General features: G+C 43.6%; 1 protein-coding gene across 1 annotated transcript in view; it reads right to left on the bottom strand.

Annotated features, from left to right (window-relative positions):
- Positions 1 to 12,071: 12,071 nt before the first annotated feature.
- The window catches only part of POLR3B (RNA polymerase III subunit B), a 139,361-nt gene continuing 133,397 nt past the window's right edge, over positions 12,072 to 18,035 (bottom strand). Inside the window, exons 27-28 of the mRNA XM_089671194.1 lie at positions 14,373 to 14,546; positions 12,072 to 13,410 (exon numbers count right to left, since the gene is read on the bottom strand). Coding sequence (XP_089527320.1) covers positions 13,281 to 13,410; positions 14,373 to 14,546 — 304 coding nt within the window. The 3' untranslated portion in view covers positions 12,072 to 13,280. The remainder of the gene's footprint in view (positions 13,411 to 14,372; positions 14,547 to 18,035) is intronic.

The raw sequence follows: 18,035 nt of genomic DNA, 5'->3' as shown, positions 1-18,035 counted from the left end.
TTCCCCTACTGGCAAGATCACCCTCCATGCCATATCCCCATTGAGTGACTGTCATTTTGTTGTCTCAATAAAGCTTTGTGTGTTTACCATCTGCTCTGTGTGTTCTGTCCTGCCTACCCTCCATCACAGGTACTCATTGCCTTCCACCGTACGACGCCCTTCACACTACATACTCAGATTAAAGACCCTGAAGGTCGTTATCTCCTGCTAACCGGGCAACATCTGGACTTTGAAGTCACCATCACAACATATTACGCCCCAAACCAAGGTCCGTTACCGTTTCTTTCCCACCTACTATCGGTTATTGACCACCACAACCGTGGCACACTGTTAGTCTGTGGAGATTCAAATTGCACGTTATACCCCTTCCTAGACAAGTCCCCTCAACCCCCCCGCCTCCAAACAAATCTTCCATGCCATATTACATTGTTACTCCATGATAGATACTTGTAAAGAACTCCATCCGATTAAACGCCAATATACCTTCTATTCCCACCCTCATAGGACATTTTCAAGAATAGATCACATCTTCATGACTGCTAGCTCCTCCCCCCGATTACTTGCCTCCGAAATCCTCCCAATTTCCTGGTCAGATCACTGTGCTGTGCTTACTTCCATTGCCTCTTTGGCCTCATCCCCCCCGATCCCTCCTGGATCACCAACGAGAACCTCCTAGCAAACCCGACACATTGCTCGGATATCGAAACCGCACTCAAAAACTACCTATCTCTAAACCAAATTCCAGACATATCCCCTCTCCTTCTTTGGGAAGCACACAAACTTGTACTTTGCGGGTTCTGCATTAGTAAAACATCCTTCCTAAATAAAGAAAAGAGACAGCAACGCCTTCTTCTAGAACAGACCTATGACCAATCTCATCAAGCCTTCCAGGCGACCCCTTCCCCTGCCAACCGAGAAGCCCTGGAACAATCCTGACTGGCCCTTGATCTTCTCCTTATGAACCAGGTTGAGCTCTCTCCATAGATCCCGGCATAAATATTATACAAAAGCCAATAAACCTGGTACCTTCTTAGTGCTTTCACTCCATAGGCTTGATCAGATCACCAAACCATACGAATACGCACATCCTCTGGCAAACCCACTAGTAATCCGGAGCACATCCTACAAGTCTTCCACAAGCATCTCTCACGACTTTATTCTTCCACACCCTTTGACTCTTCCCAGGCTGACATGCTCTTGGCCCCTTTCACCTTCCAAACTCTCGGAACACCAACTGACAGCACTAGATGCCCCATCACCCCAACTGAAACGCTAAATGCTATCAAACGCTTAAAGCCCCATAAACGCCCAGGACCCGATGGCTTTTCCCCCACATACAAAAAAATTGCCCACTTCCTTACGCCTGTTCTAACTAATGCCTTCAATGCCATACTATCGGGCCAAATCTTTAACCCAGAAACAGTGCAAGCCAACATCTCAATGATCCCAAAACCGAACTCGGACGACACAATGGTCCAACTATAGGCCAATCTCCCTCCTCAACATAGACATCAAATTACTAGCTAAAATCTTATCCATGCGCATCAACTTGTATATAGGATCTTTAATTCATAATGACCAAGTGGGCTTCATTCCAACCCGACAAGCCGAAGACAACGTCCGACGCGCAACTCTCCTAGCACACATAGCTAAATCCTGCAATATTCCCGCCTGTTTCCTGTCCATAGACATCCGGAAAGCATTTGACACGGTCTCGTGGCCATACCTGCACTATATTCTGCATCGATTGGGTTTTGACCCTCACATTTTAACCTGAATCTTCTCTCTCTACCGCGAAGCCTCGGCCAGAATCAAGTATCTTGGACATCTGTTTGCTCAATTCCCAGTTTCATGTGGCACCAGACAGGGCTGCCCCGTCCCCTCTACTCTTTGCCTTGGCCATAGAACCGCTGGCCCTTCTGATTAGGACCAACCCGGACGTTCATGGACTCGAGTTAGAAGGCACCCTCCACAAATTGTGTCTATTTGCGGACGACGTCTTACTCTTCCTCACCTTCCCTTTGACTTCTTCTCCTACTCTCCTCCGGCTCCTCGATAGGTTTGGCTCACTCTCCGGCCTTCAAATTAATGCCCAGAAGTCATTAGCACTCAATATTTCCCTCCCCCTTAAAGATCTGGCCTATTTGAAACTGATAATTCCGTTCTCCTGATCACAAAGTTATATTCCCTTCCTGGGTATAAAATTAACCCCAAATATTTCAGATCTCTACGCCGCCAACTACTCCCCTATGTTAGCCCATCTAACTGCTCTTATGACCAAATGATCCTCTTTACCACTGGCATGGCTAGGCAGAATAGCAGTCGTGAAGATGTCAATCCTTCCCAAAATTTTATACCTCTTCAGCGTTCTCCCAATCTCAGTACCCGCCCATTATCTTCGTATCTTACAGCGCCGCATTTTTTCCTACATCTGGGGCAAGGTCCAGCCCTGTGTACCCCGCTCCACCCTATATCGCCCCAAACTTAATGGCAGACTAAGTCTCCCTGATATCAGTAAATACTACCAAGCGGCACACATAGTGCAATTACCAAAATATCATGCTACCCACGAAATCCCACAATGGGTTATCCTTGAATCTATAGAGTGTGACCCCTTATCTATTGCTAACCTTCTATTTTTAAGACCTATTGACCGCCGTTCGGTTATAAACCTCATCACTTCTCACTTTTTGCGGCTTTGGGATAGACTGAAATCCCGCTATCTTCTACAATAATAATCCCCTGCTCTCATATCTCCGAAAACCAGCCTTTCCCCCAGCTTGGTCTTCACCACACGTATTCAAACACTGGGCCTCAGCCAACCTTATCCGGGCCCATCACTTCATGCTTAGGAACAAATTTAAACCATTTACCTCACTACGCGAAACCTATGAACTCCTGGCTTCCAAAATATTCTGATACCTACAATTGAAACATTTCTACGCTCCATACACCACAGCAACCAGTCAAATGAACACCATATCCCCTTTTGAACGGGCTTGTCACAAAGACTCCCATAGACGAGGCCACATTTCATATTTGTACTCCCTCCTTACAACCTCGACCACTACGTCACCTCCCTCATACATACGCAAAAGGGAAACAGACCTTGGCAGGCAACTAGACCATTCTGACTGGGACCATATCTGGTCCAATACTAAATCGTCATCGCAAAATATTGTTGCCCTAGAAACCAACTACAAAGTTCTGACTCGTTGGTACCTGGTCCCAGCAAGAATTGCGAAGTATACCCCTAATTACTCCTCCATTTGCTTTAGAGGCTGTGTAGACCTGGGTACACATTTCCGCATATGGTGGGACTTCCCAATCTCCCAAGTCTTCTGGGCGGACGTCTTTAGAATACTATCTAAACTTAGCGCAAAAACTCTCCAACCGAACCCGACCACTGTGCTGCTCAACCTACGCCCCCCTGGTGTCACAAACTCACAATTCAAACTTATTCTACAAGTTACTATGGCAGCCAAGCAGGTAATCGCTAAATCCTGGAAATCTCCCTCACTTTGCATTGCAGTAGTTAAAAATAAAGTCACCCAGGCTATGATTCACGCCAAAGTTGAAGCCACAATTCTAGATACCATCCCTAAATACAAGAATGTTCGGAACAACTGGGTAGAGCACTTCCTCCCGCCAAACTTTGACGATTCACTTCTCAACCCCCGTAATGAATATTACATGCCACTCCCTATCATTCTCACATACCCATTCATTTAATGCTGCTAACTGTGGAGTCACCTTACCCCTCCCCACTCTCCCTCTGACCTTCCTAACCCACCCACCCCTTTTTTTTTCTTTTTTTCTTTTCTCCCCCTGGCTATTCTGTATAACTCTACACTCCTATAGCTCCACTATGCTCCACTGGGGAGCGCAAATATCTATTTGTCAAAACTTTGTATGTACCTAAGTTAATGGCTGTGCTCATCTTCTAGCACATAAAACTGTTTCTTTCTTTGTCAAAACCACCGTCCCCCTCCTCTCCCCTTTCTTGTAAAGACTCTGTTGTCATTGATACCTACTTTTGCAATTTTCTGTCTAAGAAATGTATATCCCCATTGTCCCTTTTTTTCCTTCCCTGTTTAAAAATCAATAAAATATTTGAACAAGAACCTTTGTAACAGCAGCAGCCATTTGATTTGATATTCTTTGCATGAGCATCACCACTCCCTATGTTATAGAAATGAGAAGAGGGGACGTCTTCTGTAGTCCATACATGCTTCCTGTCCTAGGGTGACAGTGCTGCTCATGCATAGATGAAGTGCAGTGAGTATTGTCACCCTAGTGAAAGGAAGTGAATTACTATCTGGAGCAACTGAGCAAATAAAAGGGAAAGAAAAACAAATGTTGCTTAATACATTTTTGTATTATGTGTTCCTAGGTTTAAATAGGTTTTATTGCTCATAAAATGACCATTCATATCCCTGATTTTCCAACTTATTCTTTTTGTGATAACTGCACCTCTAGGCTTCCCTGGACATTGCAATCTCTGCCCCCAGCCATGTAGAAGTTAGATGTTCAGTCCAATCCTGACAATTAAGTTTATGTAACCACCTTATACAGTATATGCTAATGTATAAATGGTCCTTTCTTCCCCTTTCTCAGATTTTATTGAGCTTGTGCCCTATTTGCTATCCTGCTACCAGTTTACTGTCCCTAAAACCTTAGGGGGGCCAGATTGTGGCCAATGGTAGTAGAAAATGTCCTAGTATCAATAGGAGTAAACAATATCTCAAACTTGGAGGTCAGCAGGAGTACATAAATTACATAGCGCCTGTGTTCAGTAGGAGGAATAGCGCCCCATCATTCGTACTGGTAGGAGAAATAGTGCCCCATCAATGGTACCAGTTGGAGGAATAGTTTTCCATCATTGGTACCAGTTGGAGGAATAGTGTCCCATCATTGGTACCAGTTATAGGAAGACTGCTCCATCATTGCTATCAGTTGGAGGAATAGTGCCTCATCATTGGTAAAAGTGGGAGGAATAGTGCTGCGTTGTTGGTGTCAATGGCAGGAATGATGCCTTGTAACAGTGGAAAGAATAGTGCCCCAAGGGCCGGATAATGGCATACAAAGGGTCGCATCTAGCCCAAGTTTGGTGACCACTGCTCTACTGTAAAGCACAACAAAACAGAATGATGCTATATACTGTACATGCTCCTCCCTGGGATGGTAGTTATGCGTCTGAATTTGGAAGAAGAGTTTAAGCTGGGTACACACGGTCTGAATATTGGCTAGTTCAGCAGGAACGGGCCGACATTTGAACCATGTATACAGCTGTCCTTTCAACAGGAGTCAGGACCATGCTGGTAAGCCAGTGGCTGCAAGTGTTGATCAGTGTGCTCTGACCGCACACCCGGAGTGATTGGTGCACTAAAATCACTTGGTATTGGTACAGCGATGCTTCTTTTTTTCCATTCTGCCTGCTGGATTGAAGGGGAAAAAAGAAAAACTGAATGTGTGTATTAGGCATGGCTGTTGCACACATATGTAGTAGAGTCCTGAAAATTCAATACAATTAATGTTTGACCCGTCACTCTGCAGAGGCTACTTACCAGTTGCTGCTTAGCTCGTTCGGTTTCTAGAAAGTGTAGACTAACCTACCACCCAAAAAAAAAAAAAAAAGTTTGGGATGCAGAGTTGTCCACAGGGAAATACAAAAAAATGGCATGCCTTGATTGTATGGCTCAACTCTCTATCCTAAAATAATTCTCTTACTTTTTGGATGTAATGAAATTAGACATTTAGATATCTTCTGTTCCAACAGGGTTCTGGTGCGCATATCATTGGTTGGCTTTTTTTGAGGCCTTTTAATCAACCTCACTACGATAATGTTATACTTTTTTTTTATTGCTCCGCAAACCTCACTCCATAGAAGCTGTTGATTCAATGCACTGCACTGATGATGACTAACAAACATATGCATAGGAATGAAGAGCTCTAGAATGTTAGGCTGTATCTGATTTGTAAAGCAGCAGCTCTGGCTTTACAGTTGGCCACAGAAGCATAAAGGGATGATCTGCATGGCTCCAGCCACTATCCTAAAATGAGGACTAATCCACTTACAGTTTTGGATATGTGACAGAATGAGACATGTAAATACCTTCTGTTCTAAGAAGGCTCTGCTGTGCTTCACCAAAGACTTTCAAGAGAGAATTACATTCAAGTCCTCTGCACTGCCACCTGCTGGATACTTCTGAAAACATCTGCACATCAAAGTCAACTGTTATAGGGTGAAGCTGTTCTGCTGTAGGTACACGGTCTATCAAGCAGGCTTGTAACTTACAGTTTTGCAACTGGAAATTTCTGTTGGTCCCTGAACTGCATTTAGAGCAGTGGTGCAACATAACTAAAAACATGACGTAGTATCATCCATGATTTACGGGAAATGTCACTGACTGCCTGCTAATTCCATCAAAGTGTTCATCTTTCACTGATTTGACAGGTCAGGTTGGTTCCTATGGTGTACTGTTTTTTGTTTTTTTGTGCATCATATTGGTTGCCTGTCCTTCCTTATAAACAAGCTCAAAAGAACATCAGAAACATGACAAATCAGTAACATGACAAAACAAAAAAATGATATGTAATCAGACTATTTGCCTAGACTAGGTGTCCGGCTAACTTTGTGCTCCTATAGACAGATGCATTTTAGCTCTGACAGGTGCTTGAAGAACATATTTCAAGTCTGCAGATTTTCATTCACTTTAAAGTAGGTACATGTGAACTCAATCCTAGATTGTAAGCTCCAAGGAGCAGGGCCCTCATATCCCTCTTGTATTGAACTGTATTGTTGCTGTAATGTCTCCCATTATATTGTAAAGCGCTGAGCAAACTGTTGGCGTTATATAAATCCTGTATAATAATAATGACTATAATCATAGACCAGTCTTTCTTAACCATTAGCCGCCCGGCCAATGGCCGTTTGGCGGCTTCAGATGTGCTCCTCCATTCCGGGTGCACGCCATTTGGCGTGCTCCCGCACATGCGCCGTTTGCGCTAGTGCAGAGCGGTGCAGCAGTGCGATCTGTCGGCGGCCGTGCACCTCGGACACGGCCGATGACAGATCCGAGTACCGGCTCCCGTTGCTGGTACCATGTGACCTGCTGTGACCAATCACAGCAGGTCACATGACAGTTGTATACATGGATGGCTTCATTCATGATGCCATCCATTGTATACTAGTGCCTAGCTGTGAATGGTCACAGCTAATCACATGCACATGTCATGTGATTAGCTGTGACCAAATCACAGCTAAGCACAAAAAAAAAAAAAAAAGCTGAATGAATCGATTTCATTCAGGTAAATGCTTGCTTATAGCAAAGTAATTCTTTGCTATAAGCAAATTGTGTTAAAAAAAAAAAAAAAATACTGATCACTTCCCCAAAGTAGTACAATGTTACTATGGTAACATTGTACTATTTTGGTCATAGTAAAATATGAAAAAAAATCTTAAAAAAATAAAAAAAAATGTAATAAAAAATTAAATAATAAAAAAAAAAAAAATATATATATATTTATTTTTTTTTCATACTGTCACCAGTCAGTGTCCCTGTTCACCGCCATGCCAGTTATATGATGACGCTGTACTGCACTGGTGACAGTATGTAAAAAAAAAAATAGTGAAAATAATGTTTTTCATTTTTTCATTTTCGGAAAAATTATGACAAAAAAATACAACTTCAAAAAACTCGCCATTCCTCTTATGAAGTACGTCGGACTGTCTACTCTGCAAAAAGGGGTCATTTGGGGATATCTGTACTATTCTGACATTCTTGGACCTCAAGAAATTAGATTGGCTGTCAGTACTTCAGGATTGATCAATATTCAGATCTATACCATAGTTTGTGAACTCTATAACTTTCCTACAAACTAAATAATACATCCTAATTTGGGTTATTTTCACCAAAGACATGTAGCAGAATACATCTCGGCCTAAATTTATGAAGAACAATTATTTATTTGTAAACTTTTATAAACAGAAACAAAGAAAAATGTGTTTTTTTTTCAAAATTTTTGGTCTTTTTTTGTTAATTTAGCAAAAAATAAAAACCCCAGTGGTGATTAAATACCACCAAAAGAAAGCTCTAGTTGTGTGAAGAAAATGATAAAATTTTAGTTTGGGTACAGTGTTGTATGACCGCACAATTGTCATTCAAAGTGTGAGAGCGCTGAAACCTGAAAAATGGCCTGGGCAGGAAGGTGTAAAATTGCACGGTATTGAAACGGTTAAAGAAACAGTGGCTGAGTAATACTCATACAACTTAAACCACATCCAGACAGTGGAGAGAAAACGGGACTGTTTTTTTTGTTACTCACCGTAAAATCCCTTTCTCCGAGTTCATTGTGGACACAGAGTCTTCCATTCTTGACCATAGGGTTGTATCGCCACCTACAAAAGTAGGACACTAGGCAGAATAAAGAAACTAGGCACCGCCTATGGGCAGTCCTGGGTGATATAAATGCCTTCTCTGCATAGGCAATCCAGTTAGTAACAAGCAGCGTCAGCAAATAAGGAAACAATTCATAGAGGAATGGGTGCGGTGTCTGTCAATGAACTCAAAGAAAGGGATTTTACGGTGAGTGAGAAAAAAAATCCTGTTTTCTCTTTCGTTCATTGATGGAACAGCGTCTTTCAATCTCAACCATAGGGACGTCCCAAAAGCAGTGAGGGGTGGGAAAAAACCAAGGCCAAAACCAGGCCAACAGGAGCTCAACATTAACAAAGGAGCCCAACTAGAAAACCCCCCCAAAGAGTAAACAGAAACCTCAAACAACTGCCTGCAATACTTTGTGGCCAAAATATGCATCTGAGATGCCAAGACATCCACCTTGTAAAATTTTGTAAAGGTGTGCACAGATCACCAGGTAGCCACCTTGCAGATTTGAGACACAGACGCCTGATGACAGAAGGCCCAAGAGACACTAAGTGCCCGGGTAGAGTGTGCCGTTACGGGAAAGGGAGGATCCTAACCCTTAGGAAGGCACTGTTAGGGAGACCCACTAGCCGCAAGAAACCCAAAACCAAGTAATATAAAGCCAGCAGAGAGGATACCCCACCAGGACTCCCCACCAACAAGGCATAACAAGGCATGTGCAGAGCTGCTAGCAGTCCCCTCACAAAGGAAGCAGGTCAAGCAACCATGTGGAACACACATCCAGCACAGCAGGATGCCCGGGAACAGCTACCTATGTGATCCACATGGGCGGAGGTAGCAAAGAATCTGCTGCGGGACTACAAGAAAAGGGTTAAACCGAACCCACCAAAGCCCAGGTTTCTATTAGGATGTATGACTAAGCTGCTAGAGGAGGAAAGTCAAACCCCAAGAAAATGACTGCTGTAGCCCCGCCCCCTGGAGCCCAGGCACAGCAAGGCCCAATACATTAGAACAGGCAGGTACAGGGCTACAAGAAAGTGTCAGCAAGGTCTTTGAGAAGATGGCTGCCGGTAAAAGGACACAATAAGCCTGCCGAACCAGCCACAGGACCATGCAGCAGCATCACATGGCACTCACCGCCCTAACAGCAAGCCAGGAATGCAACGTAACTTGTCAGAGCTGGAGGACAGACTGCTACACAACCCCAAGGTAATTGCTAGCATCCAGAAGGTGGCCCAGACCAAGATAGGGCAGTGGGGGGGAGCCCAGAAATAAATCTGGCAATACAAGGGGTCTGGCAGGAAGGGGGGACCCCACAAGGCCAACCATCCCACCAGAGAGCACCCGTGCCTCGCACTGTACCCAGAAGGGGGGGGGGGGAATGTTACTTACTAATCCAGGGAGGCTGAACGTATGCTCCAGAGACAGAACCACCTCTCTACCAAAGTGGGGGGCTGTCGGCCAAGGTAGTGCTGTGATGTGGACGTCCAGAGCCCAGTCATATGCACCCCTGCGAGATATTTAAGTCGCTGGCTGCCCCGGTCCAGAGTGGGACACGTTGCAGCCCACTCAATGCTTGACTAGGATCTGCATGCGCTTGCTGGTCCGGCTGGGGTGACCACTGGATCTATATTATCCAGCCCATTGCCCAGCCTGGCTGTTCACTGAAGATCTCCACAGGAAAAAAAACCCAGGAAAAACAGAGAAAGGAAAAAAAAAAAAAAAGAAAGTCCTATAAAACTACAGGTCCCAGCAGGGAGCAAGGTCACTACTCCTGAACACTAGACAGAAAAACTGGATTGCCTATGCAGAGAGGGGTTTTATATCAGCCAGGACTGCCCACAGGCGGTACCGAGTTTCTTTTTTCTGCCTAGTGTCCTACTCCTGTAGGTGGTGATATAACCCTCTGGTCGAGAATGGAAGATGCTGTGCCCCTCAATGAATGAAAAATTTCCAATTGATAAACCTAAGCTGGATAAAGGGATGGGAGGACAATGTTCTGGTTAAGGTGAAAGGCAGAGAGAACTTTAGGCAAGAAGAAAGTCCCATGTCTCAACACCACCTTGTCCCTATACATGATCAAAAATGGTTCTCTGCCTCAAGTATTCACAAAACCCCAGACAGCTGGTAGCAGGTGATGGTCATTATCCTGGAGGGTTAGATGACCAGAGGTGACCAAAGTCATTGTACACAGGCAACAAGAATGGAATTAAGTTCCACTTGCTCTATACAACAGGAAGAGCAGCCAGGAACTGCTTCTTTAATATTTTATGGTGAAAAAGACAGCACAAAGCGTACACGACACTCCACCTACTGCATAACGTTAGTACCTCAGAATTAAACTTCAACAGCAAATCCAGTAGGAAGCCGGAAATAATGGCACTTGAAAGGAGCTCCTGCTGTTTGGTCAAACTGGCCTACTCACCAATTGAGTCTTCAAACAGGCCAAGGATTTACAACATAGGTTAGTTTTAACAAAGGACATGCATCCTCTTAGGAAACTAGCAACAAAATTAGGCATGCTGGTAGTTGGAGGGGGTACACCCTTGGCTGGCCTAGATATTTTTGTTTGCCAGTGCCCAATTCTCCTGTAGGCATCAGTATAACCTGAAGGTTTAAGATTTTCTGCATTCCACAATGAACAAGAAACAAATATAGCTTTAATCAACCCCTTTAACAGCAAGGATTAGCTAAGGTTTGGGCTAAACTCGGTTCAGCTTGAGCCTGTGGGAAAATGTCACATGAAAGCAGGCTGATGGTCCAATCAGCTGGAGCTGTAGAATTCCCTGACTTGTAACAAAGGGGAGGGGATGTTTGTGATATCATTGTTCAAATATGATCAAATAGGGAAAAAACCACAGTGAGCGCTAGTCCTGAAAGCGGCTAAGCACTCTAAGCAACCGATATATACTTAAAATAGAATAACATAAAATAGTGCAGCGCTATGAGTAGTGATAGTAAAACAGATATGAGTCCACTTAAAGTCTTGGTCATTAGAACGTGTCCAGTGACAAGTAAGGATTCAAAGTTGGTGATCCGTGTGGAAACGGCTGAAAAACGCACTCACCAGAAAAAGGACACATAAACGCAGTGTGCCTCTAGAGCTCATGGATCCTCAATCCAGAAGGGAATAAAGCTTGCAGAACCCTGATCTTGGAATCCTACACCTAACTGGGAAGAGGAGGATCTGTTGCTGCATCCATAGAGGAGGGATCCACTTTTCCTGTAACCGGACCAGCTTTATTCCCTTCTGGATTGAGGATCCATGAGCTCTAGAGGCACACTGCGTTTATGTGTCCTTTTTCTGGTGAGTGCGTTTTTCAGCCGTTTCCACACGGATCACCAACTTTGAATCCTTACTTGTTACTGGACACGTTCTTATGACCAAGACTTTAAGTGGACTCATATCTGTTTTACTATCATTACTCATAGCGCTGCACTATTTTATGTTATTGTTCAAATATGGCCACATGCTCATGCTTAGTCAATGACATTGTTCAAATTAGGCCATGTGACCATATTAGGTCAATTCTGTCACTGGCATCTCCAACTCTTTGTTACATTCAGGGAATTTCACGGCTGATATTGATTGGGCCAGCAGCCTGCTATCATGCGACAGTTTCCCATGAGTTAGTCTAGAACCTCAGATCATCCCTATTTAACAGCAATGATTGGAAAAAAAAAAAAGGTCACATATATTGTTTATTAGACATTGGCAGACTGTACATTTGTCATAAATAACCAACAAAACAAACTTCTCATTAAATGTTATACAGTGTTTTCTAAACACCTCATTATATTACAGGTATAATACAAAAGCTCAACAATGTACTACCTTGTACATGTGAGCAACAGAAATGCACACTTTTGTACTGTCTGTACTGAGGAAACGCTGCCAGGGACAGCAACAAGTATGAAAAAAAGTGAGTGTCTGCCATATTGCTTTGACACTTCTAACACTTTGCACAGGTCACTTCACACTAAGGATGCAGTCAATTGTTAAATGTGTTATGATTACTGCTGTCAGATAAGGTCCCATTACCTGAGCTTACCTAAGGACTGTCTGTATCGCATTAAATGGGTACAATTTGTCCTAAAAAATGACAACTTAGGAAAAAAAAAAAGGCTAGAAATGGACTGGAAACTATGATGAGATCTAGTCAGGAGACTGACTACAGAATAAGTGGCACAGTGTACTATCCAGGGCTTTTCCCATAATGAACAACAGTAATAAGCCTGCCATAGGTAGCACCTTTTCCTGGTTGCCTGGTAAAATCCTGGTCCCTTAGCTTTGGTCTGTCGTTTTAGACCCTAAATGTCTATGCACACTGATGCATAGCAGTACTGTGGAGGGACATGCATTTTACCACAATGCACAATAACGTATGCAACCATTTTGAATGCCACTCTACGGCATCTGCGCAGTGCACAACACACCTGCATTTTAGAGCACCGAAACACACGCATGAACCATCTGTGCATTATGCTATATCATGTTAGCAAAAATGTTGCAATTCCATTATAACCTGCTTTGTTGTACACTGGTAGCGTATGGGAAATTAATGGGTTGCCTTACATCAACACACATTTAGGTGCAAAATCTGACTGTTTAACACATGTGGCAATGCACCCCAATGCAGGGGAACAGTGTAAATGGACCCCAAGACACGAATAGAGGAATCTAAAATATGTCTGCAGTAACATTTTCCCCAGTGTCTACAGAGGGCAAAATGACAGGTGTTTTTAATTATGAAGGAATTACAATAGTTACTGTAGTTTTGGCATGGCTTTTATAGTGAGGTCTCCAGTTGAACAATGAGGAATATGCTAAACTTGCTTTCTAAAATTGTAGTCATCCTTGTGCACAAATGACATGTCCACTTTAAGCCTTTCTCATTCATTGTATCTTGACAGTTTAAGTCTGGGTATGATATTCATGGACTGCAGTTCTTGGAACAGTAACTTGCAGGCATACGGAATCCTCAGCGAGGAGACATGACAGGAGGACTTGCAGTAATGGCACCTAAAGAAAGATACACACAGTCAGGCTGGATCATTCTGGGAAAACAACAAACATCAGCAGATGATCCACACATACATACATACAGTGGAATAGTGATTGAGTGACAGACACTGTATTTACAGTTTGTCTACTTTCCCCCCAAAGTCCTGCACTTTCCATAAGCTTGTACATGTTATAGCCAATATATGAACACTGGAGCAGAACTGAACTCCTGCACATTTCATGTTTTGAATATCTTTGCCGGCTAATTGAATTGAATGCTGGAAGGTTATATTAATTGCTCTACCCTCCTGTACCTTGCTTCTGTATAACTAGTTTTCCTTTTATATAAGACACATATGTCAAACACAAGGCCTGCGGGCCGAATCCAGACCACCAGGCCATTTCACGTGGCCCTAGCAGCTTTCCTGCAGCTGTGAAACCCCCCTTGTCTCTGCCCCGTCACAGCAGTCAGCAGCAGCGAGGAAGACAGCACTCCTCCACCAGATCCCGTACTTCTCTGTGCAATCATGGAGAGGCTTTTCTCATCAGCCAGCAGCAGACAGAAGGGCAGACCTTGCTCCTCTCTGTGCAGCCTTGGCATCCCCTTGTCTCTATATCCAGCAGAGTCCAGCAGCTGACTTCAAACCTCTGGACCTCCTCCAGACCCTGCACTTTCTGCTTCTCAGCTCCCAGCATCAGCACAAGGTGAGGGGGGTGCACCGTGATGTAAGGGAGGGTGGGGCACTCTTGATTTCTGATGTTGGTGGGGGAGCTCTTGACATCTGATGAAATGTCAGATGCCTAGTTCCCCACTGGACTCTGTGGTTTCATCCACTGGCTCCATAGGCAGCAGGACAGATTAAGTAAGGTAAGTATTAAGGTTTTTCTTTTAAAGGAAGCATTTTTAAAAAATGTAATTTATGTAGCAACATAGTCACTTTAAACTAGTTACACACAAAAAGACCTTTTAGGTTGCCTACCAGCCAGAATAGCCCAGCAGGCCACACTGTCCACAGACGTCCACCTCAAAGGCATCACTAGATATCATCAACCTCTCTAGCAACAGCATGCTGGCTCCATAACCAATCAAGCAATCTCGTTCCATTTCACCGAGACGCAAACCGCCATCACGAGAGCGTCCTTCAGTGGGTTGCCTGGAGGGACAAAATAGAGAAACAATATCAATATGATTTGCAGCGTTATAGAACTAGAATGCATTAAAGGTCAAATAATTGCTAGGTGCAAGGGCCTGCTTTCCCTGGAACCACCTGATCAGTCTCATTTCTCCACAGATCACTTTTCATTGATTGGAAAGGGTGAGTATAGTTGGAACAAGTACTTATGACAGGCTCCTCAGCTCGTATTAATGCCCGCCGCACTGGAAGATAATAGCTGTGGGAGAAGGGGGAAGGCTTCTTTTTTTTTAATTTGTTTAAACTTAGGCCTTCATTTTAGTGCAAAAAGACAAGGCCCACAATCTGGCTGTGCAGTCTGGAAGGGATGCCTGAAACACAAAACTTACTGAACAGGTTTGCAAACCTTTTAGTAGAGAATACCATTCACATATATTTTAAATATGTATTTAGAATTAAAATGACACGGTCACCTTGAGCATTCAGGCAAAGTGACCGTTTCTGCTCCACTCCCCATCCAGTGGCAGGATTCCACCCAGAGTAAGTTACTGCATCAAAGCTTACCCCAGGGGAATGTTGCTACTGATGCACACCATGTGACAGTATTCAGAGTTTGTGACTGGTAGCTCATCTCTGAGCATTGTCATAATGGTCAGGTCACAAACTCCCCCATACCCAGAAACCCTGCTCCATTAGAGCAACAGAACAGGTATGTGGCAAGGAAGCGTGGATGGGTAACTATACCTTGATGGACGGTGGGTGATTTGGAAGCACAGTCACTTTGAATGGGCAAAGTGACAATGTCTCTAACCAAGAGAGATTGGATAGAAGCAATTGTACCTCGCACTATCTTACAGGATTCTGGTCTCAGTTACTATGATGCATAATGGATAAATGCACATTTATGTACATTTAGGTTGCAGAACAATAATAATAATAATGGTGGTATTATTGTTTTCTTCCTTTCCCTGGCTTTGTAGAGCTAAATGACTGGCTGTTCAAGAGAACCTTAGTTTACCCATCTGTATAGAGCAATGAGTGTATACAGTATATCTGTTAACTGCATGTAATTTGAAGTTGTAGTCACTGTGTTTAGAGGATTTTACATATTATGGAGATATGATCCTGAAAGCAGTTAAATAGCAGGCGAGTTGTTTGACTTGGAAAACCTCCACTGAACGTCTTCACAGTAAAAGTTGAGCACATTAAACAGACTGAAGACAAGCAGGATATGCAACAGATTTTCTTGACAGCAGAGCCACCCCGTCAGCCCTGTCTGCTGCAGATGTTACAGGCGCTGCACTACACGGATGTAAGAAGAGAACACATTATACTGTCCAGCCTTCTACAAACAACCAGAGCCTGAGATGTCACTCACTGACAGTTTCTTTCTATTGATTACTCTACAAAGAAGGAAAAAAATGCCTATTTTTTCAACATATCATAGAATGGCATAGATATGCCTTACTAGGGTCAAATTGCAGAGCTTATTCCCACTATTAATTGCCCTTATGCAACAGCAGAAATATATAGAGCAAATACGAGATTAAGATTATTCTTTTTTTTTTTAACTGATACTTATTCTTGATGCTAAAAACAGATTTTTTTTTTTAAATTTTGGATATTGTGGGGAAAGATTAAAATTTCTGTCAAGTCTGTGACACCATGGGGTAGATTTACCCTTCACTTCCGGTTCCTGTGACACCCATACAAGAACTAGGTCAAGCGGTTGTCACTGTGGCAAGAAAGCCAATTTAACATTTTGGCTGATGGTGGGTTTTTAAAGACATTTGTACTGAAGTAGAAAGGAGGATGCCATGATTGACCTTTTCCTCTAAAAATGCTAGCTGTCTGACTAGCAGATGCTAATCATTGGCTTCGGTACTCTCTAATTAATTGACCTGGAACAAGTTAAAAAAAAAAACAGAGGTTCTGACTTAACTTATTTTCTCGATCTACATACATGCCCCAGATCAGTGAGCCTAAAAATAGTTTGGTCAGAAACTATTCAGGATTTAAAATATTCGCAATGACAAATGGTCATTTCTGGTAATATATATAAACATGCCCACTTGCCCTCAAGAGGATTTACCCCCCTTCCTGACCAGGCCATTTTTTGGAATATGGCGCTGCGTTAACTTAACCGACAACTGCGCGGTCATGCAACGCCGCACCCAAATGAAGCTTATGTCCCTTTTTCCCCCACAAATGGAGCTTTCTTTCGGTGGTATTTGATCACTTCTCCATTTTTTTTTTTTTGCGCTATAAACAAAAAAAGACCGACAATTTTGGTAAAACCCCCCCAATATTTTTGACTTTTTGCTAATAAAACACCCAGTAAAAAAATTTAAAAAAATCAAATTTTGTCATAAATTTAGGCGAAAATGTATTCTGCTCCATGTCTTTGCTAAAAGAAATCCCAATATGTGTAAATTAATTGGTTTACGTGAAAGTTATAGCGTCTAAAATGGCGGTATATATACTAGAATTTTTTTTTTTAATACTAGTAATGGTGGCATTCAGCGACTTATAGCGGGACTGCAGTGGGTAATCTGATACTGGGGGGGGGGGCACTAACTGCCACGGACATCCCCAATGACACTAATACAGTGATCAGTGCTAATAAAAAGCACTGACACTGTACTAACAACACTAGGCAGGAAGGGGTTAACACCTGGGGCGACCAAAGGGTTAACTGTGTGCCATTTTACTATTGTGTGTGTGTGTGTGTGCTTTACAATGTAAGCATGCTGCTTTGTATTGCTCTGATATGCAGAGCAATACAAAGCAGCATGCTGGGGACCTGGTGATCGACAGCTGTAGCCGTCAATGGAAGCGGGTAGGGCGGTGTACACACGCCCCCTGCCCATAAATACAAAATCACGTACCCTGTTTCCCCTAACATAAGACCTAGTGCTATTTTTGGGAATTGCTAAAGTATAAGACCTACCCCGAAAATAAGACCTAGTTGTGATCAGGGCTTTTTTTCAGCCGGAACATGGCGGAATGCCGTTCCGCCACCTCTGGTGCTGGCCCTGCGCACGCTAAACACAGAAGCGCGACTGAAGTGACAGCACCATCCGCTCCCACAGAACCTCCATACCTCTGTACTCACTGTGGGACAGGGAAGGAACAGATATTTGCGGGTGAAGTGTGTTTAGGGGTGGGGCATCTCCTCCTGCAGCTTAATGCATGGAAGCCGATGCCCCAGGGGTGATCACCGGCCAGTAGGGAAGAGGCGGAGCGGTGAGTAAGTGCACTTGGTGCACTGTGTGGGAAGATAGGACCCAAAACGGGAATTACTATAGAGAGGGGTCGGCTGCTGACAGCTGTGTTTTTCAAAGCTAGCTAACCATATGAGGACAGTGGAGGGGGAGGGGGGGGATGTGCAATGGTAAGCTGCAGTCAGGTGTTGCAGAGGTAAATTGAGTCAGGTGAGTTGCAGACAGGGTGCATAGGTGAGCTGCAGCTGGGGGGGTGCAGAGGTGAGCTGAGTTGCAACCCACCTTT

Source organism: Staurois parvus, unplaced genomic scaffold, assembly GCF_062004578.1.
Source record: "Staurois parvus isolate SC_StPar_1 unplaced genomic scaffold, SC_StPar_1.0 ptg000101l, whole genome shotgun sequence".
In the NCBI taxonomy this organism is placed as follows: domain Eukaryota; kingdom Metazoa; phylum Chordata; class Amphibia; order Anura; family Ranidae; genus Staurois; species Staurois parvus.
The sequence above is the reverse complement of the archived record's forward strand: the minus strand, read 5'-3'. Positions and strand labels throughout refer to the sequence as shown.